At 39.2% G+C, this 22,717-nt stretch overlaps 1 protein-coding gene across 23 annotated transcripts in view; it reads left to right on the top strand.

Moving 5' to 3' along the window:
• Positions 1-22,717, top strand: part of ROBO2 (roundabout guidance receptor 2) — a 625,847-nt gene that overhangs the window by 161,197 nt on the left and 441,933 nt on the right. For 4 of the 23 annotated variants that reach the window (XM_068690919.1, XM_068691048.1, XM_068690929.1 and 1 more), the window contains exon 1: positions 195-1,196. The exons of 2 other annotated variants lie outside the window; for them this stretch is intronic. In XM_068690919.1, coding sequence (XP_068547020.1) covers positions 1,142-1,196 — 55 coding nt within the window. In that variant the 5' untranslated portion in view covers positions 195-1,141. Of the gene's footprint in view, positions 1-194; positions 1,197-21,879; positions 21,973-22,717 lie in introns of those variants that run through there. 17 more of the 23 variants (XM_068690910.1, XM_068691042.1, XM_068690972.1 and 14 more) reach the window with 6 other exon arrangements.

A 22,717-nucleotide genomic window follows, 5' to 3' on the forward strand; every position in this document is an offset into this window, starting at 1 on the left:
ACGGGGTGCGAGGGAAGGGGCGCTCGGCGGTGCCCCGTGTGGCGTTATTCATCCCCCAGCCCGGGGGCTGCCTGGCCAGCGTGCGGGGGAGCGAGGCGCGGAGCAGCCCCAGCCGCTCGCCCACGATCGCGGAGCCCGTGCCCGGTGCCCGCCCGCCGCTGCCGCGTGGGTGCGGGGCGCAGCGCTTTAGTCCCCACCCCGCAGCCTCCCCTCGGCAGGCAGCCGCGGGAGCCGCCGCGCTCATTCTCCTCCCTCTCTCTCCCTCTCCCCGCCAGCCCGGGGTGTCCGCGGCGGCGGGAGGCGGAGGCGGCGGCAGGGGAGAGGCTGAGGCGAGGCTGAGGCGGTCGCCGGGCTGCCGGGGCCGCCCGGGAGGTCCCCGCGCCCCCAGCCGCACGCCCCCCGCTGCCACAGCGGCAGCAGCGGCTCCCCGGCGGAGTTGCTGCCCTCCGGCAGTTCCCGCTCGGGTTTCCAGTGAGGAGGGAGGTGCAGGGGAGAGAGGCGGCTTGCTTCGCAGGGGATGCTGAGAAAGCCGGTCCCTCCTGTAGCACATTGCCTAGGCGTTCCTATTATGGAAGTTAAGTGAGAAACTCCGCAGCTTGAACTGATTTGGGGGAGAGAGAGAGAGAGAGAGAAAGGAAAAGGGGTAGGGGGAGGGAGAGAGGCAAGCAAAATAGCCGAACAGAGCCAATGGTTTTCCTGCAAAGTGCCGGGAAGTTTGCGGAACACTTTCTAGGAATCAGGTCCTCTCTCAGAGCCTCTCCTTGTCCTCGGAAGAAAGAGCTGGCGTTTGGATTGCCATGGATCCTAAAGAGGGGCTTAGACACACGTGAATAATTCCCCTGCTCGGGCTGGATTGGGGGGAGTTTAGGAAGGAGCGTGTGTGCAAAGCAGAAGCCTTCGGAGCTCGCTCCCTGCTCTAATCTGTATGGATCTAAAAGTGGCACACTCAAGACCTTCCCATCTGCAGCTTTTCGCTTCCAGGCTTCCCTTTCCGCTCTAAGTAGCTGCTAGGAAACTGAAAACTTTTGGACCCTGCGTCTCGCTGGCTTTGGATACTTTTTTTTCCTTTTTTTTCTTCTTTTCTTTGGATCTCTGTGGAATTGGTCTCGCAAACGATCGGGATTGCTTTTAATATGTCAAAATGGGTCTGCTGACGCCACTCCTGCTCGTTGGATTTGCATTTTTTCAAGTCTATGGTAAGTTGGCTTGTTTTAGCTATGCCCTTCTGTGCACAATCCCCCTTCATCTGAAGCTGATTTGGGACAGCACATGGACAGCATTATGAGCTTTAGCGTTACAGAGCCTTAACTTTGTTTCTGGTATAAAAATGGCATTTGGGGGCGGGAGGGGGGGCGTGGGGGGATGGAGAATATGTTTCCAATAAGCAGCCCTTCCCATCTGCTAACTCAATGGAAAAGTAGTGTAGGAATGGTAGAATATCGGCTTGAGGAAGCGGGGAAGGGGAAAAATCCCCGTGCTAAATCTCCTATTTCGCGGTGCTGGTGGTGGTAGGGAAGCGGGGAGGAGAACGGCGAGGCAGGGAGCCGCTGTACCTGGCGTTACTTTGCCTCCTCTTATTGTTAAACTTTCCAGCGGGAGAGCCAGCTGATGAAATAAATCGGCTAGCTGTGCTTCCGCTCCAGGTGAGGCGAATTGGCCACTTTCCAGAGTCCCTAAACGCCTCCTTTGGCACGGCACGACACTGCCCCCATGCCCCGCGGGGTCGGGCAGGTGCGGCCGGGGGGTTGGGGGGTCTCCCCGACACCACATGCCCCCCCCGGCCTTAATCTGCCCCCCGACACCATGTCCTTCCCCCCTCCGTTATGGGCTGCCCCCAGAGAGCGTGGTCGTGAGGGGTAGGAGCGCTAGGGGGGAAGGCGTTGTTGTGCTGGGTTTTCTTATTTATTTTTATTTTATTTTTTATTCTGGTGTCTTTTCCCTCCTCTTTTGGGTTGGCTCTGCCATGCTTCTGGCAGTTTTCAAGTTCAGGGAGTGGCTGAGGGGATATAAAGGAGCATTTTAGGGGAGGCACGCTTTGGTAGGGCGGAAACTTCAGCGCAAGGGTAAATTCTCTTTGGGAGTGGGGGCTGGCGCTGTTCTGCAGCATCGACGTTAAATGCATTACTGTAGCTCAAGCACACAAGTAGAAAGCAAGCATCTGCACGGTCCTGCATGTGCGTGTGCTGGGATCAAATGTTTGGCAGCCCTCCTGCCACCGAGTATTTGCATCTCTAAGCAGTCTGTCAGGCTGCGGGTGAGTTTAGGCTCTGGGACCCTGGCTATTTCTGCCGGTGAGAAAAAACTTTGTTCCAGGAAGCTACTGCTTGCAGCATTGACCGTGTCAGCCCTTAAGCGAGGGCTCTAGGATTATTGTTTGCAGTTACAGGCTGCTTTGGGTAGTTCTGCCCCTCCTATCATCTCCCCCCACCCCCAGCAAGTAGGGAGGCAAAAGAGCTGAGAAGGGAGAGACACTGAAGCGGTGCTTTACTCTGCTGGCATAATAAACTATGCAGTTTAACCTTTGGTTTGGTCTACCGATAGGAAAATGGGTTTTGCCTAATGTATGTACATGCTAAGCAGAAGGAAGTCCAAACTGTGAAAGAGTATAGTAGAACATTTGCATCTGTCAGCATGGTCATGGTTTTATGGGTATTCTTTTTTTTACCCTACTGTAGCATATTTTGATTCACAACTTTAAGGCCACCCCTCTCAGAGGTACCTTTGTATACAAACTGAAAACATCAGGCTATAGAAATGTAATTATTAGTAAGCGTTTAAAATTATACATAGCTAGAAGGAAGACAATTAAAGTGCTCAGTGGAAGTGACAGAGAGAATCAGAGGAGCTTGGTGTTACAGAATGTAATTAATGTACCAGGCTGTTTGGAGATACATGAAACAAATGCAATTAACCAGCTTGCTGGAACGACAGAGCAAGACATAATTTATTCTGGTTTTGTCACGGGGAGCACAAGTAGAACCTTTGTTCTGTTTTAGCCTTATAGGACGAGGGTGGGGGTGTGAATGAAGCACGTAGCTAGTGTGTAGCCGGACCGTTGCAGGGGAAAAAATGCCACGAAACTGCCCAGAATACAAACTCCCCTTTCCTGGGGAGAGGTTTCAGAGACTGTATCAGGTTTGCATGTTAACAACTCTTTAAAATAAATAAATAAAATAAAAATACATACAAAAAAAAAAAAAAAAACAGTGACTGTGTGGGTAGCATATCATGACAAAGTACAGTCAAGCTGTCATTGTATAAGTGACTAACAAGTAGCTTTGGAGAAATACTGGCATGCAAGCTTGGCATAAAATACTTTTGTCCCTTTGGAAGCATAGTAATTGTGATTATACCTTTGGGTGACATATACCACTGGTTGCTTTGAAAAGATATATGTCAACATTAGCACTATTTATAATACTTGAAGGAAAAAGGCAAACCCCAATTGACCACTAATTTAATAAGTCCTTGATTGGTTTTCTGTCTTTTAAAGTTACCTCCTAATGCATTTCTGTTTTTGAGGGTGGTTTTGTTGTTATTTTTTTTTTGGTTTGGTGTGGTTTTCTTATTTATTTTGCTCTCTTGGTATGAGGTCCAGAGAAAGACATCACCATCTGATGCATGATAGCCATAATTTTCTCTGTGAGATTAACTTTATTTAGTGACTTTAAAATGGTATTACACAGTGGTGTAGATCAACATGGTAATTTTTTTCATCTGTGTTATTTTCTCTGTCCATGCTTCTATGACACCTGAAAATTGCAGAGCTCAATGGAAATGGCAGAAAGCATGTGGCATATATATGTTTTTACTGTGCTTTTGATTTTCTTGTAGCCCTGCCCATATTCTTGCAGTCTGTTCAGGGAATAACTGCAATTGTCTCTTCTTTTTTCTTTAGCTACCAATGTTGGTTACAGTTCTTTTTAAATAAGTAACTAAATAAAATATTGGACACTGTACCATAAAAGCAAATGCTAGATGTTAGAGTTAAAATAGTTGATTACATATTTTTTCATAGGGGTCAGTTGACTTTCATTGTTGTGTGTTTTGTTGTTTTTTTTTCGAGTCTTTCTTCCAATCATTAGTAAAGACTGCAAGAAAGAATATTAATAGAGAAGTTCCCAGCTACTGTGAACACTGGCATCTGGACATTACTATGGAAAATAGATTGAATGGGCCAAATTCAGCCCTGGTAGGACTTGCAGTGCTTTCAGTGAACATGGCAACCTTTTATGTCAGGGCTGGCTATTTAGGCTGGCTGGCTCTTGAAAACTGCAAATGTGGTAATCTTGTATGTGATTGTGTTAAATTTATGCAAGAAACATTTTGTAAAAGCAGCCTTTCGTCTTCATATTAACATTTTTCAAAAAGCTCTTATTTTCTTAATGAAAAGTATGGAAAAAATGGTGGATCAAGCATTTTATCTTACATTTCCTTTTTTTTTTTTTTTTTTTTTTAATTTGTTTTATTTCTTCCGCTAGTGAGGTACATATCTGTGGCCTTCTGGAGATCTCAGTTGCCCATCAGAGAAAATGGCTTACATACAAAGCTGGAGTATATTCTTCTGGTGTGTACTTGAGCTGACAGGGTCTTGATCTCTCATGTTGAGTTTTGCTGTTGATGGATAACCTTTGCTTCTGTGGAATGTGTGCATTTTAATACCTTAAGAGTAAAAGTCTGTTGAGATGGAGATTTTATGTTTCTGTTTCCTTTATCTTCTTCCCTAGGACCCAATTCTGCAGAGCATTTAGGTGCGTGCCGCTGTTGCTTACACAGAACCTCAGTGAAGTTGATGGGAATTTAAACATGTGTTCCAAGTTAATCATATGCTTGAAAACTTTGCTGAGTAGGGAGGAATTTATGCCCATGATGAAAAGTTCTGCTGAATTAGTCTTAATGTTGTGCTTGCCTTACTTCCTTTCTCCTAGGTTGTAATTGCAACAGCATATATTTATGTGCAAAAGATAGGCAAAGAGAAAATGCTGTCATAGCACTTCCAGAGATGGATATGTTTGAAAAGTAATTTGATAGTCCAAGTAATTTGTTTTGTTCATTTGCTAATTTGGTACGCTGCAAAAGGTCTGATATCCCACAGTTCTTTTAGAAAAGACAGAATATCTTTTGTTGTTGTTGTTGTTTGTTTGTTTTTTTTTAAATAAAAATAAAACTTTTCAGTGAATTCAACTTAGTACAATAGTCCTTCCATTAGTAGCTTTCTGGAATGATGAGGTTGATTTGCTTGTGGAAAACATGTTGTAAAGTGAACTAATTATAGCAATGTGAGACAAAGGTATACAGTCTTAAAAGTAGACAAAAGGATGTCAGTATATTTTAAGGACGCATAAAAAGCATCAAGCGCATGCACTAAAAAATTCATTGAGAGAAAATGGAAGCATTGGCTAGTCTGTCCGGTCAACTCCTTATCCAGGAGTTACCTTTTTATAGCAATGCTATGTAGAGTCATTGCACTAACCTCAAAACCTGCTCTGTCCACTGCTGAACCATTTAGTGAAAATTACTAAAGAGTATGCAATGGCTTTTTAGCCATTTGCTACCCTTGAATTGCTATTCAAATATTGATCTCAGCTAAATAGATTGCTAACAGGTTCTGTACATTCTGTTTCGGCCACCTAGGAGGAACACTGCTGTCAGGCTTTATCTGTTATCTCAGCTGGCATGGCAGAGGTTGCTCTTCCTTGTGGCTGCCATCTGGCTCACCACCTATGGTACCAACCTTGCAGAGGATACTTAGTAATCACGTTGATGCTGTTTCTTGCCAACAGGCTAGGTTACTGGTTCTCATTTCTAAATTTCTCATGGAATCTCTTTATTTTGTGTGCAGAAGAAAACATGTATTCACTCTTCCCAAGTAAATATTTATTTATTTATTTCATTTCATTTCAGACTGAGCAGGTATTTCCTATGTGTGAGTACAGATTTTTTATTTTTATTTTTACAGAAAGTTTATTGCGTTACCCAAGTCTTCTCACGTGTTCATTTTTCAAGCATGCATTCCATATAAATTTGGAAAATTCCTTTAAATTTTGATACAGAGGACAATACAGAATCTAACAATACAGAATTGCTATTTCAGCAGTAGTGCTGAGGCTACCTTTTATAGAGGACTATTCATGTGGACTGTTACTAATGAGATCTCTGCAAAACAATTGTACATAAGGAAGGATTTGTGGATGTAGATTTTAGTTTCATCATCCTTACTCTCAGACCTAGCTTGTACTCTACAACAGAAATGGTAGATTTTCTGCCCTTGAAGTTATACATCCAGAGGTAAGAATGAGTTGTCAATGCTGTCCTCATCTCCAACCCTTTCCTTAACAAAATAAGTATTGACCACTGGTAATTAATAGTTTTCATTATTGTTTTAGATAATTAAACAATGCCTTGTTAATTTAGGACCTGATTCTGTACCACTGAAATCTATAACAATTTTTGTATTCAGCCCTCCATGAGGAAGACCTTTGAGAACAGGTGATATCTTGAGTTATTACAGGACATGCATCTTAAATCATTATGTCATCTTTATAAATGCAAGTTTGTTGCAAGATAAAGTTGGCTTGTTCCTGCATCCTTCTGTGGAGATAGCTACCAACAAATAGAGGGTACAAGTGCATGTTGCTGATTCAGTCCTACCTACTCCTTACTTCTATAGTGCTCTCCTTACTAGTGCAGAGTATCCCTTCCTAATCAGAAGTCTGCTGCTTGTGCTGGGTTTTGGATGTAATGATGTGAATTCTTAATATTTTCCAAGCCAAATGCTCATGAAGTAAGAAATGGCTTTTTAATTCCATCTCTGCAGCTTATCTTGGCTTTGCTGCCATGGAAGAGAGCCAAGATGTGCTCTTAATTTTATTAAAATAATATCCTTCATAAATAAATACATGAGCAACAATACACAAGCTAACCAGTAGTACCCATGTAATAACCTGCTGGTATGTTCATTGAGCTGCTGTGCTCTAGTAGCCAAGCCTAATTGAGATTCATCTTTGTATTATGGACAATTGTGATGTGAAGATGCTAATTTAAACTATATTTTGGCAGAAGTTGCTTGTGTATATGTGTTGAATTTGCGGTCTTCACTACTCTTCCCCAGCTATTTTTTTGGCTAAGCAAATTGTCTGTAAACTCACTAAATAATGCTGCTCTCCGCAAGTTATCACATCAGATTAACAGAGCTCTGAGTTAACTTTCTGGTTACAGCCTAGGCTGACTTGCAAACATCCTTTCCCATGCTTAATTTCTTCCTGAGCTTTAGTTGCACAGCAAAACCCTATGTTAGTGAAAACCACATAGCTTCATTTTGCGTAATGTTAAAAATGACTTGTTTGTTTTGCTTTGTTTCCTGTTGGAATTATCACCTTTGGTTTGCTGATAACTGAAGGCCACAAATCTTTTGGTGACTCCAGTGTATACTTGAAAATCAATTGAGATGGGTTGCTTCCAGGTCCCATTGCAAATTCTGTATGCCATTTATCTGTCCTGGTTGTGGAGATAATTATTTGGCTCTAACTACCTGTGTAAATGATGACTGGAAGAAAACAGAGCATTTTCAGATTAATTCCTCGTCATATCAAGTGCTCACTGCAAGAGCAACCTTGATGGTTTGCTTTGCTGAATTTACCCTTCTTGTCAGTGCATCTTCATTGTACTTCAGTCCAGCTACAGTAATGCAGACTGCGGCCTGCATTTGTACAGCTTTATACTTGGTTATCATTTACTTTTTCTTTCATTGCTTTTCCTCAGCTTAACTGAGACATCAGTTTGTTTGGTCTGACACATGGAAATGACCTGGTAGTATGAGCAGGGATTTCAGGGGCTGAAGTATGGTCTTACTCGTGAGAGTTCACCTGGATGATTATGCCACAGAGTTGTAGCACATGGTCTCTTAATATGTCTTTGTGTTGCTGGTACAGCTTCAGCATGGTGTGCCAAGGCCAAGAGAGTCTCTATAATGTGCTTGTCAGAAATGAAGATTGGACAAATAATGTAAAGAATAAGTGGCCAGCAGCAAGTTGTAAAACACAGTAAACTCTGTATTTCACTTGTATTCATCACTTGCCATTGATTGCAGGAGAAACTGAGTGGAAAAAATTTAACCTTTTAAAACCAAAATGTCAGGTAACTAACATCGGTCAACTTCCTTCTCATTCAGACTGAATGGAGTAACTGTTCATGCCAGGGTACCAGCGGTACTTTTTTACTGCTGTGAAAATGTCAAGAGTTAAGAAGCAGTTATGAGAAGTATTTTAATGCTGTGTGAGCCCTGTAATCATGGTTTCTCAAACTGTCATTCTGTGCAGTTTTCAAGGTCTGCATGTCCTGTAGCCCAAATGATTTCATCATGGCAAAAGGAGTGATCAATTTTAGCCTAAGAGTTTATACTGTATCCTGAAGAGAACCCTGTAAATACGGGGTGGGTGCTAGTTCATGGCATATCAATATTACAAAGCATTCAAATGGCATAAAAAAAAAAATTCTGTTAGACTTGGGCTCAGCACACTATGTCCCCTTCAGGACCTGGAAGTGCTTGTTGGTCCTGTGAGCATGAGGGTGCTCTCTGGGGAGAGGAATGACACCGTGAGCTGGGAGGAGGGGGATATGTGCCTGGTTCCAAGCCAGGGGCTTGATGGATTAAAGGGCTGCCCCATTTTGAAGCAGGGAGTGAGGGGAGGGACAGAATAGCAGGGGAGCTGGGTTACAGGGAATGCGGCACTGGGAGTAAAGAAAGGAGCACAACGCAGCTGTTATGCTTAACATAATAGTGCTGATGCCTAGTAACTTTGGTGGTGTTTTATACACAGTGTGCTTAGGCTTTATATCATTGCTATGTTATTTTTGCATCCCTTATTCATGGAGAGAAGGAACCTTTCTGTTAAACTGGTAGAGACCAGATTTATTTGGAGTGGCTGCAAAACAATGCTACATTGTAATTTGACGCAGTGAACTAGGTGAGGTGTTCTTTATCTTTAACTTCATGTACTGCAGAAGTGTTGTGATAGATTGGCTGGACTTCTTTTGCATATATACTTTTATGATGTGTAAAAGAAATTCAGTGGGCTAATTAAAATATTCAGTTTAAGTCAAGGCAACAGGTATTAAACAGCTATTAAACAAAAAACCTTATTTGGGGAAGAAAATAATTATCAGAAATACTGCAGGCTACTACTGATTTTATCCTTGATCTATTTATTTCATCCTTTTTGTTACCAAGCTGGATGTTAATCTGGAATGCTTTGATTTCAAACTAGTCAATGTGATGTGTCTGTTCAGATGTATGCCTGAATTATAAACTTCTTCTGTTTTTGTTTTTCCTTCTGCATGAAATTGATTCATTAGCATAAGGTGTGTAATATGGTGGTTACCTAATGAGATTAGGCAGTTTTGTTCCATAAGGTAGTCTCACAGGATAAAAATCACAGCACGTGGAATAATGGGATCCTATGATAAAATTGTCTTTTAGTACTGCTGTCTTTAAGACTCTTAAGAGTAGTTCTGTGTGTGTGTAGGTCCAAATTTAATATATATATATATATTTAATAAAATCTGTGTTCTGTAGAATTACATATAGCTGTATGGATACACACTTATGATGAAGGAAAGTAACTGTAGAAACTGTAACTAATAGAATATAATGTCCCTGAAGGCAAAACTATAAACAGTAGTAGGAACTGTTAGAACACCGAATTACAAGAAAATGAAATATGTGACAAGTAGAAAAATATATCAAATTAAATATGAATCTGTGTAAAACACAACTGTTTACTATTATTTACTGAGTTCTTTCTGACAACTGATGAATTTAGGATGAAATGCCAAAGAACATATGTCTGGCTTTGTATGACCCCAAATTTCTCTGTTCTCCCTTTCAGCAGACAACATTTCCTTTTCCTTAAGTGATTTTTGGTTGCTAGGAGAAGTGCAGTAGTCTGCCCTGCTCTTACCCAGCAGTAAAACCGAAGAGTGTATTGAGGTAGAGAGAGGGGCAAAGCGTAGCATAGGCCATGAATCACAAGTTGTCACTAGTATGTCCACTTTGTTCCTACTTTTTCTTTGAAAACTTTTGTTTTTCCTAATGGTGTTCCCTTTCAGCTGATCCCTCTAAGCCATTCAGAATGGGGGAAAAAAAGTGCTGTTAAGAGTCCACTCAGAGGAACAAAAAAAAAAAAAAAAAGGAGGGGGAGACTTTGAGAGTTATTCACGGGGACACAGTGGTAGCCATGCACAATTCAATGAATGGCTTTAGTCGGCTGCTGTTAAAGCTGGATGATTGATACCTGCGGGTTTTGGTTGTTGGGTTGTTTTTTTTTTTTTTTTTTTTTTTTTTCCTAGGACAGGAAAGTACACAGAATGTCTTCATAGTAATCCTGTTCTCAAAGCATGTATGGAGAAATTAGATGGCAATGTTACATATGTTTGTTGAAATTAGAAAGAGAAAATTGTTAATAATCATGCTACACTAGTTTATGAAGTCTTTTTATTGATTCCCTAAATTATGCTCTTTAAATTAACTGTGTACTGTGGCAAGAATTACTTGACCATCACCTCAAGTAATGAGCTAAAGGTGTGCTTAACTAGATGTCATTGGCTACTTCTAAACCTTTGCAATGAAAAATGGTTTTACGTAGCTAGGTATTATAGCAAGTAGAAGTGATTAGAGAATATTGTTAATATTAAGAATATAAAAATCATGAGAATTTTGGCAGATTTCATTTGAAATTGATTGCAGAATGAACATATAGAAGATATTCTTTCCTCAAATGCTGAATGAAAACCAATCCTTAAAGTAGGTTTAAAACAAAACAGTCTTAAAATAATGATTGTTTCTTGAGAAACAGAGCTGAAATCACGCGTGCAAGTCCTGGGGATGAGGACATAGAAACCATGACTGCAGGGAGCTGTGATTTGTGCTGTAAAAACAGATGACTGTGAATACAGCAGGCCCCTCTATGTATCATTCCTTAACAGGAATAAGTGCTGAATGTCTTAGGATCTCATTACCAATTTAGAATATCTTGTTGACTCAATTTAGTGACATGCAGATAATAGAGAAATTCAATGATGATGTAATTGGAAAAATAATGCAGCAACTTGCACCGATTTGTTATTCACATTTGAACAAAATAGGTTTCACCCATACTTCTGAGGTTATTGGGTGACCTGGCATTACTGGATTCAGTCCCAGCGTAATTTAATGGGATCTGTGTCTGTTTAGGTCAGGGCTGAATTTGCCCCTGGGGAAAGATGAAGATGGAAGAGATGTAAGTTAAATTGCAGGGAGCTCACTCTATCTTGCAGTCTGCTGACAGTGGGGTGTGTATAGTGTGGGTTGCTTTTTTGGTTTGTTTGTCTGTTTTGTTTTGTTTTTCCTGATCCACACAGGATTTAGGAATAATTTAACTGCTATCTAAAGCACAACTGAGTTTTCAGTTACTTCTGTGAAAGCTGCAATTGCTGAGACCAGATTTCCCTCATAACTTACAGCAAACATTTGCCTTAGTCATTCTTCAGCGTTTAGTCCAAAAGTGTTGTCCTTCCTCCTGCTGAAAAGTGTGTGGGAAAGAAGACACATTTTTGTCATGGTATGTGGATATTGCTTAAATTTAATAAGAAATAATTAAATTAAATACATTTAATAATAAATAAATAATGAATTAGCTGTTAATATAAATGATGTGCCCAGTGTCATTCAAGAAGTCCATAGCAGAAGGGAGAATGAGATCTGGTTTCTAAGAGCCCCAGCATGGCTTAGGGCACAGGGGTAACTTAAGCTGATGGTACTACCTGCAGCTCTTTGCCTTCCGTTGAAAGCCAGGGAACTTTTGAGGTATAGGAGGACACAAATGGGCCATACATCTGTCCTCTAGTGGTAATCTTTCTTCCTGAGACTCAACAGTCCTATTACACTACGTTATTGAAGAGAACAGGCAGAGAGGGTGATTCAGCACAGTTTTTCAGCACAGGTTTTGGGAGTGGTTGGTGGTTGGCATGTGGGAAACCAATGCAGAGAAGGAAGTGGTTCTCTGTTTTATTTGATTGTTGTTTTTTTTTTAAAATTATGCAGAGCATAAGAGACTGACTTAAAACTAACCATAGAACTGTGATCAGAAGGCTTACAGATGCAAGAAGCTTCACCTGCTCTCTCTCCATTAGGCACTCACCAGTCAGCCAAAATAATGATGCACAACACATATCCAGTAGTAAACAGCATGGTCAGCAACTTGAGAAAGAAGTCTGTAAAACCACACAAACTACATAACTTCATCTTTAGATGAAGGCTGGCTATTAACTTAAGAAGATCACATTCAGCTGTATCTGCCACGAGGACTTTAACTTTCAGTATTATCTGGAAACACATTAATCTCTTAAAACCCATTTGTGATAAATTTGAGAAGTAGAAAGGCAGATGCATTATTTGATGAACAAATTTCCTCTGTACCTCTTAGCATTTCTGAACAGGCGTCTTGTTAGGCTGCTTTGTATTTCCAGAGCAGTGACAAGGTTGAAATAAGTTCGTGCACTGTCTGGAGGAAGAATCATACAGGAGTTAGTGGTGGTTTGAGGGGGATGGAGAATAACTGTACACAAGTGTTAGTCTCTTCTGCAATCTGCAATGATACTTTTGGCATCTTTTGACATAGTCTCAGTATGTATTTTAAGGGTCCAAATCTGTATTTTACCATACATTTTATCATCACAGTCTAGGCTAGTCTTTGTTAAAGGATACGTCATGTTAATCCCATGGTAGTCCTGTTATGGTAGCGTACTGGTGTTTCTGTGTGATGGGGAATCACCAAGAAAGCTGCCTGAGAAACCGTCAGAGTCTGTCTTCAAATTGGAATGAAGGAATAATTTTTGAATACCTGGTATGTTTTGCAGTCATACCCAGATAGACCTATAGAGGGAAGAAGGTCTCAGCTCCTCTCATAAAGGAGCTGAGAGCTGGAGCCATGTCTCAGCGTGCTTCCTGTATATTACTTGCACCGTGGAAATTCTGCTCCTGTGGAAACTATAGATGTGAAATGTGTTAGCAACACCTAGAATAAAGCATAGTGTTTTTCTTGTATGCCCAGAATACAAGGGCATACAAGTATACATCTCAAGATACAGGGGCATACATCTCTTGTACCTATTCAGGGTTCAGGGTGGGGAGAATTCTAAGGTAAGTTTTAGAGGCAGATGGATTCTTGAGAGGTGGAAATTTCTCTAGACAGATCCATGCAATGATAGATGCCCCCTTCCCTTCCCTCCTCCCTTCTTTTTTTTTTTTTTTTTTTTTTTTTTCCTCAACAGCTTTGAAAATTAATTTCCTAGTGCTCCAGACTTTTGTTTAGCATTTTGAACAGACAGACTGCATTCTCACATCTAACAAGTGTGATATATTAAGCTAGGGAGAGAAAAGATAGAGAAGGTTAGTTTTAATATGGACTCGGTTGGAGGCATGCTACCTAATGAATCACTAATACTGCATCCTGCAGTGTTATGAGTGCTAGTGGTCTCTTGTCCAAATATAATTCTTGCCTAGCTTCCTTCGCTTTCACGTCTCACAGGGTCATATCATAATTCTTGTATCTGCTTTAGAAAGATGCTAGATTACAAGTTAGACTAGCCAAGATAGAGCGTTTTGAACAAGTTTCTTTGGAAGCAAGACTCTTGTGGAGAAATTTTAATAGACAAAGACAGGAGTTTGTAGGAGCAAAATTGTTCAGATTGGCCAGTGAATACCTGGAGTGGAAGTATCTTCAATATTCTATGCTGAATGTTTAGGAGGCCTTTCAGGTCATATTTTGCTTGTGTATCTTAAAGCTTTTTAAAACTTGGTATAAATTGGTTACATGTGCGTGTGATATATAAATAACACCTAACTGAACGTTGTAAGCAAAGGAAATAAATCAGCCAGTGATTCTTTTGGCTATACTCTTGGTACAACGGTCTTGGAGAACTATAAATATATATCACATATTACTTTTACTCGCTTTTATTTTTTTGCAATCTTCAAATGGCAAATAAAGCTATCGTTAACAGACTTTAAAATCATTTGGAAGATAGTTACAGCATAGATCATTTTGAGGAAAAGAATGAATGTCTTTGTTTAAAATATTTTAGTAATGTCTAGATGTTGGAACAAATAGATAAATTCTCAAAACAAATGACTAAAGATGTTTCTTTTGTGTCTTCACAGAAGAAATTCTGTAGAAGGTTTATAAACATTTTTCTAAGTATAGTGTCTTATCCTTGGACTTACCTTTTTTGTGGAAAGAGCTAGGCTGGGGGCAGGGGATTGGAAGAGCAGTTTCAGTAAGTATAGTGTAGCCTAATACATCTTAGAGAAGTAAGGAGGAAAAAAAATACCTATCACACAGACATATTATTACCTTTTTTTCCTCCCTTCCAAATATGTCTAAATCAGCAAAAATATTGCGTGGTTTTGGTAACACTTTCTTTAAAAGTAGGTCTTGCTTGTTTTTTTTTTTTTTTCTTTTTCAGTAATGGAAGAGATTTTTCTATGTAAGAATTTTTGGAGGCTTTGTAAGCTGCCTGTAAATGTGGAAAAAAATAGGTACAAGATTGGTCTGCCAAAGTGTTTGAGTGTTCATGGAATTTATATGTAAGGTAATGTAAACATCACTAGTTCTTTTTCCCCTTTCCCCTTGTGGGGGAAAGATCAATACTTATGGCTTCAGAATACTTCCCTTACCAAAATGAGAGAGACAACAATGATGGATATGGTTAACTGTCTGGCAGCATGGCTGTTATTATTTTTATAAACCAAATATTTGGAACTTTTAGGGAGATATTGTTAAAACATAATATTCCTGCCATCTGCCATTTCTTGCTCACTTCAGTGAGATGCTTTGGAGGTAAGTGAGAAGTGCTTCTCAACAAATTCAGTATTGACAGAGTTGAGAACATTGAGACTTGGTGAGATTCCTTTATTATATAAATAGGTAATAGAAGATTATTAACAAAGAGTAAAAACAAAGGGGGAAAAACAGTTGCTATAGATTGTGCTTTTAACACTTGGCCACATAAGAGGAGAGATTCATGGTATACTTTATAATCTACATATACATTTATTTTTAATCTCTTTAAAGTGGTCTGAGCAGTTGGACTACCCTTATGATAGAAGCTGCAGAACACCAGCAGTCTAGATGAAATGAATTAATGAATTTATTTCCAACCAAATTTGAGAGCTTAAGATTCAACTTCACATGTGCAAATCCAAACAGGAACACAAGAAGAAGAAGAAAAAAACCCACCCAACTAGTAAATGTCCTCATATGGATAATATATTTTAAGATCCCTATAAAAATATTGTCTGAGTGTTTTGTGGTTGCAAATAATGGAATTTGGATTTTGTTAAAAATATAAAGTAAATTGAATAGAGTTTATGTATAATAATTTATAATTGTAATCCTAAGAGATAGTAAATGTTAATTGTAAGCCTGAGAGCCAAGACAAAGAGTGCCCCAGATGAACCGGGCATTTGAACAGTGCAGGAATCAAAATTGCCTGGATTTTTTTCTTCCACATTGAGAACTATTGATGTTTGTACCAAAACTTGATTCAATGTAGCTTGTTCACTTGTTGAAGATGAATATATAATAAAAACAAAAAATGCTTTTAAAAAAAAAAAAAGCATATCTCAAAATCAACATTGAAAATATTGAATGAAGAGAAGATAGATTTAGATTCAGCTTGCACTGCATTCGTGAAGAAGGCTGCTGGGGAGAAAGGTAGAGGTGACCACTAGATGACATTATTTTATATTCATGAACATTTGGGTCCCCAGTGATGGTAAAATGTCTACTTTTTTTTAATATTTTATAATAGTTTATAGTAGTTCTTATGTTGATGACACAGCTTAGGAATTAGTAGGCTAATGCTGCTCCAGACATGTTTTGTCACATTTATTTGCATTATGCAAAGATTGATAGACAGTGAATTGCACCTACTCTTATGTTGTGAGAGATTGCCATACATGAAGAGGAAGATGATTATCCACTTTGGTGTTGAAGTTTTTTGAGCTTTGTGACTCAAAATATATTTGACTTTGGCTCCTTTTGTGTTTTTAGGTATATTTAACATTAAGAGGGAGGTTTATATTTATTATAAAAGGTATGGGTGGGTTATTGGATAGAGTGATGGCCTTTCACCTCTAAGGCAACAGTTTAATTTAAGTGCTGGATCCTAAGTTAATTGAGATGAATGATTTTAGCTTTGTCCCTGGTGTAAAGTAGTCTGTATTACAAAATCACCATACATCTGTTTTTGCAAACTTGATAATAATTGGCATTCTCTTAGGACTGAATTGGCATGGAAAGAGAACTATTTCTTATTGCTAAGGAAGGTGTTCCTTTTAGGTCAGGGTAAATGTCATTGTCAGATCTGTGAAGAAAATCTGCTTCTGCCTCTGTTAATAAGTCATTGCTGAAAGATTTGTCAAGAATGGTTTAAGTGTGTACTGGGTCTGGCTGGGATGTTAACTTTCCATGCAGCAGCCCATACAGTGCTGTGGTCTGCACTTGTAGCTGGAACAGCAGTGGTATCACACCAGTGTTGTGTCTGCTGCTGAGCAGCAGTGGCACAGCATCGGGACTCTCTCTAACACTCCTAGGGGTGGGCAAAAAAGTGAGAAAAGAAACATCACCAGGGCAGCTGACCTAAACCAACCAAAGGGATATTCCATACCATGTGATGTCACACTCGGCAATAAAAGGTGGAAAAAGGAAGAAGAGGGGAGGGGTGGGCTCTCGTTGGGAAAATGTCGGTCCTCCTCCCGAACACCGGCTACATGCGTTGAGGCCCTGCTTCAAGGACGTGGTCAAGCATCACTCATTTGTGGGAAGTAGAGAGCAATTTCTTTCCTCTGCACTTCTGCATAGCCTTTAATTGTTGCTTGTTGTTTTTTTTTTGTTGTTGTTTTTTTCCTTTTCCCCTTCCATTTTCCCCTTTCCTTTTTTTTTTTTTTTTTGCTTTAGTTGAATTGTTTAGATAATAATAATCTTTCTTTAATAATAATTATTATTTTTTTCCCTTTAATTAAATTATTCATATCTCAGCCCATGAGTTGTTCTTTACTTCTTCCCCTCCTCATCTCAGGAGGGGGAGTGAGAGAGCGGTTGTGGTGTTTAGCTGCCTAGCACAGAAAAACCACCACAAAGTGCTACAGTTTATCTTCTTAACTAAAACAAACAAACAAGCAACCCCCCCCCCCCCCCCCACTTCAGATAAAAAGAGAGCAAATGAGAGTGAGAGAGACCTTATTTTTTTACATCTTGTAGCAACTCAAATGCTCAGAGACATTAAAGTAGCCTAATTCATCATTTACTAATGACAAGTAGCCTAAAAGTTCAATTATAGTCTTTTGAATGTTCTCAAAGAAGATGTGGAAAGGAATACAAATTAATGTAATGTCTCATACCTCCCTGTTTTAGCTGGCAGGAGAAGACCTGGAGGGATGAAGGACTGAAAACAACTTCTAATCAGCGCCTCAACCCCTAGCATGTACTGAAGTGTCAGGAGGCAACGCAGGAAGCTGTAGTTGCATTTCAACCACTGTAGTCTGTCTGCTGTTATCTAAGGCAATGTTCCAGTTGAGGGCATAATGTGTTAGGTGCTATATTACTGTAAGTGGAGAACAATCTTTCCCCAAACCTGTGGACTTCATGCAAGAAAATAATTGGCATAGGGGTATAGAGAAGACAAGGATTAGGGAAAAAGCTCAGGAAGATGGTAGGGACATATTTGCCCCTTGTTTGCTCTCTTCAGGTACCAAGAAGAGAAGCAATCTTAAAATGGAAAACCTTTTAAATTGCATATATTTATATTTCTGAGCTAATTAAGGAACAATTTTCTTAAATTTAGGGAAGATTACAGTATCTTTTTCCGTTGATAGATTATGTTCCTATTTGAAAACAGATCATAAATCTTATTTGTTTTGGCTATAAAAAAGGTATTGAAAAATTATTAGTAAAATACATTCAGTTTATCAGATATCTTTTTAAATTGAGAACCTGAAAAATGCATAGTAACATTTGTTTCATTTTTATAGCACATGCAGTTATAAAGGAATCAAGAAAAAAATGCTGCGTGTCCATAGAGAATTTATATAATAAGTTGATATACATGTCCTAAATCTGAGTAAGTAAATATTTGGGTCTGTAGGTCAAATTCAATTATATGTTTGAAAATGTGAACCTTTTGTTTTGATAACAGGTGTCTGTGAGAGTGCCCTCTTCATTTGTCATGCTTTCCAAAAAAAAATGTGGAATTTACCGTCTTATGTTGTGATTTGTGCTAGGTAGTTACTGGGATTTCTAGTGATAATAGGTGGATAGAGTCCTGTGATAAATTTTCTTAGATGAGTAGTTTTAATAAAACATGCTCCTCATGTAGTCTTTTGCTGTATCATCTGTAAAACTTATTGGCAGGAATGGGAGATGTGATCTGTCCTAAGCCTTAAGTAGCTAAAAGGGATTAACTTTACAAAGAGGATTTATTAATGAAGACATCACACTTAACCAGACACACAGAAGGAAAGGCGAGAGTTGTTGATCAAGGAATCATTCTAGAATCATTCTAGCTACTTGTTCTTCTTGTTGTTGTTCTTCTCTCTCTCTCTCTCTCTCTCTCTCCCCCCCCTTCTTTATATATCCAATTGGATACTATTCTCATGTTTTGTCTTCTTGTCTTTATAGTTGTTTGCCATTTTCTTACTAACTGGCAGTTAGAGTAAGATACAGTCTATGAACAGACAGGCATGACAGGAGAACTGTAAGCTCTGATGACAACCTGTTTATTGGTTGTTGTGCTACTTCATTTTTATATGCTTAGGGGTAGATCCTGCTACTTGAGTCAGTAAATAATTGTTTTTTGAACTGATGATAGTGGGAATTCTCTTCAGGATATTTTTTTTTTTTTAAACCAGTGAGAGATTAGCTTTGTGAAATTTGGGGAGAAAAATGCACAGGCTCTTGTTTTTGTTAGGCTTTTTAGCTTAAACTTGTGATTGATATTTCAGTAAGTGTTAGTATTATTTTAAATATTTTTTTGATTGAATACTCCTGCTTTATTTCTATTCTGTAAACTACTAATTAGCTTCAAAGTTGGAAGCCAGGCAAGCACAAACAAGGTTAAAAAATGAAACAAATGGGAGGAAAAAAAAAATAAAAACAAAACCAAGGAAGCAAACAAAAACAAATAGGAAAAAGAAACTTCCCATTGAAAGTCAAGAAGGTATGGTGACAGCTGACTTCACTCTCATGTAGTCACTCTGTCTCTGAGTGCTGGCTTCTGTGATTATTAGTTGGGAAGGGCAGGAGGAGGTGCACAGAACTGCATAACCTCTTTTATTAATGAGTTGTTTTCTCCTGAAAGCATTGTGGTCTTGTCAGAGCACAACTTTGTAGGCAGAGATCAAGCAGGTATCAGCAAGTTAAAAAACATGCCTGTTGCTGCTGATTCCTTCCCCTGCTTTCTTGTCATGTCAGCTACAGGTTCTGTGGTGAGACAGGCCACCTTACTCTACACTTCAAATGCATCTTTGCTGCAAAGAGTTGAAGCAGATTTTAAGCTACTTAAGCTGCTGTTGTTCTAGCTGCAACAGTCTAGGTTTTGGCTAATAGAGCATGACGTAACTTTTTGTGCTCTCTAAAACAATGTTTTATTGTATGTTTATATACACACAGACAATTGTAATTACTAAATGAAGTGCTACACTGTAGGTGTTCTACTTTACTCTTAGAGAACATAAAGATGTTATTTGTAACAAAGCATATTGTTTTAACTGAATCAAATATAAAAGTGAACAGTCAATTATGAAGTAGTTTTCAAATAAGGAATGGTAAAGCTATTGCTCTGCCAATCAGGCTATGATCTTTCTAACTATATGTCCTACTAAGAACTAGTTAGAACATATTCAAACAGAAGTTTATTCTAGCCTTCCAGCATATCCTGCATTTATCTGTGGCTTTCATCTCACAAATTATTAATGCTGTTCATATGCAATGTATATTGAATAGTACAGATAGGCATTTCTTTTGTAGCTTTGAAATTACTTCAAAATGATGAAAGTTCTCAGCTGTTATTGCAGATGACTAAATTCAAAATTCAAAGTTACGCTGGATCACACCAGTTGTCCTTTGTCTCATGGTGGATAAACAATGCATTTTGGAAATTAAAATAAAATAAATTTTAAAAAGTGGGACCAGCACTTAATGAATCATTCCCAGCTTCTAAGTGTTTGTGGTTAATTTCTTCTGTGAATTTAGCCAGATATATTTTTTTAAACCCAACAATTATTTACTCATTGCTTTTTGAAGTCTTTCTGAGCAGAAGTAACTAAACCATTCCAACAAACCATTCTGTAGTATTTGCTGGTGTCTATCCATAGTTTGTTTCTCTTGCCCAGTTTTAGTAAAGATTACCAACAGATCTGAAGCATTGCCATAGACTTTTTTTTTTTCTCCTGTGGTCAAATAAGATAATATAAAATACTAAAAACAGGCTTGGCACCTGTTGAACAGAGAACCAAAGTAATTTTAAAAATGCAGGAAATTCTGAATTATTATTTTATTTTTTCACAACTGTAGTGATTTTGCCTGAAAGGTTAGTAATATAATCATTTGAGTTTGCTGTATTTGCTTCTGATGCTAACCTTTAGGGTAGCTGATAAGCTGACTTTCTTCTGGCAGGCATCATTAATAGGAGGCTCTGTGTTGTCCTGAATAATTTTCCTCACAATTAGCAGCATTGATCTTGTAGGTGCAGCAGCAGCTGAAGTTCCTTGAGGCAATCAGTGAGTGAAACTGGTTGAAACATGCACTGAACTGCAAGACATTTGTTTCTATTTGTCTGTTGCAGTGATCACTTTTTTCTATTTCTTGTTGTTTGTTGGTTCATAAATGTAGTTTATTCTTTCTGCTTAGATCTATTTCTCAGTTACATTTCAATGTAAGAGATGAAAGCCTGGATTCACTAAGCTGTTCTCTGGCCGATCAGTTCTAATTGGTAAGACACATAGTCCTACTAGCTCAAATATAATGGAAGGTATGGAAGGTGTGTTTTTGTTGTTGTCTTTTTTTATTAAATTCTGATTGAAAAGCCACCTTTATGCAATTATAAATTAATATTGATGGTTTGGGCTCCAGTAGAGACTACATGCATGTTCTACCTATTAACAAGATTCACAAAAGCTCTTACGGAAATGAGTACATCATTTGTGTGGAAGTTAGAGAAATCAGCCCATGGCTTTTTTGTGATAATATCTTGCCCGTTAAGCAGGCTGTAAAGAAGGAAAGCTTGGTGCTCACATGAGGGAGTGAAGTGGGAGCTGTACTTGTTGAAGAACATAAAAGGCTTGTAGGGCTGTTGAGGGAAGGAGAGAGTGACCTCTGTGCCAGACTGGCTTGTAATGTATTAAATGCAGATCACAAGCTGTGGACCTAAACCTTCCTTCTTGAACTCCATTAGTAAAAAGTTACTCCAAGAGTTGGTGAAAGTTAATTTTAATGCAAATCTTACCATGAATTTTAGTGAAAAATGGCATTCTAGATAAAACTTTTAAGACAAAAACTTTATTTTGGATATAACATTATCTCAAATGTCTGTCTTCACTGTACTATTAAAAAGGGGTTCAACAAATCACCTCCCTCGCCCTGCTGGCAGCGCTGCTTTTGCGACAGCCTAGCATATGGGCTGCAAGCATGCTTTACCAACTCACGTCAAGCTTCTCATCAACCAACACTCCCCAGTGGGCTGTTACCAGTGAAGACTGAGGCAAAGACTCGTCAGCTCCTCACCCATCCCCAGGTGGATCTCTATGCCCTCCAGCTGCTCATTGACATAAGGGGTGACACCTGTTCCTCATCTTCCTTTCCTGTTATAGTCAACACACCAAGCATAGGAACCATCCCACCACATCTCCATGATACCAATGAAATTGTAGCCCTGCAGGTATGTGTATATCTCCAGCTCCTCTTGTTTATTCCCTGTGGTATGTGTGCTAGCATAGCAACATTTAAGCTGGGTCCCTGCTGAAGCTGATATGCTGGCTGGAGCAGTTGCAATTCCTTTGTGCTGTTCCTCAGGTGCTCTTCCACTGACCTGTGATCCTTCTCCAGGCTCTGGGCATCAGTTGCTGGCACTGGCATCAAATTGGTAGGAGTTGGGTGGACTGAGGTTCCCCTCCCCTGGTAACTTTAGTTTAAAGCCCTCTTCAGCAGCTTGGCAAGTTCTCTTCACCAGGGCTTTACTGGTGCATTTTCTGGGCATTACTTGAGTTTAAGGGGTCATCCCTGCTGAAAGCAGGTTCTGTTTGTCTTTTCTTTTCTTTTTTTTTTTTTTTTTTTTTAATCAACTTGTTCAATGTCAAGGTTGTTTCAAATTTAATTGGATGACTAGTTTTTATTTTAGAAATAGCATGCGGGCCATAAAGCAACATTTGTTTTTCTCAGAAAAGGATGAAAGGAACACGTTGTGCTGTCCTATAAGTAAATATATATTGCAGAATTTCCATAAATACTACTTTATGGATGCTGCTGCTGCTCCTTCTAGTGTTTCCAGCATCCTGAGGAGATTTTGCACTGTGAGTCTCTACAACTGTGTTTAAACACATAGCAAAGCCCTAATCTGTAGTTAAGCCTTTTCTGACAAAGTGTGGAAAGCACCTTACACTGCTAGACTTACGCCAAACTACAAT

This window comes from Anas acuta, chromosome 1 (assembly GCF_963932015.1).
Source record: "Anas acuta chromosome 1, bAnaAcu1.1, whole genome shotgun sequence".
NCBI classification, from domain to species: domain Eukaryota; kingdom Metazoa; phylum Chordata; class Aves; order Anseriformes; family Anatidae; genus Anas; species Anas acuta.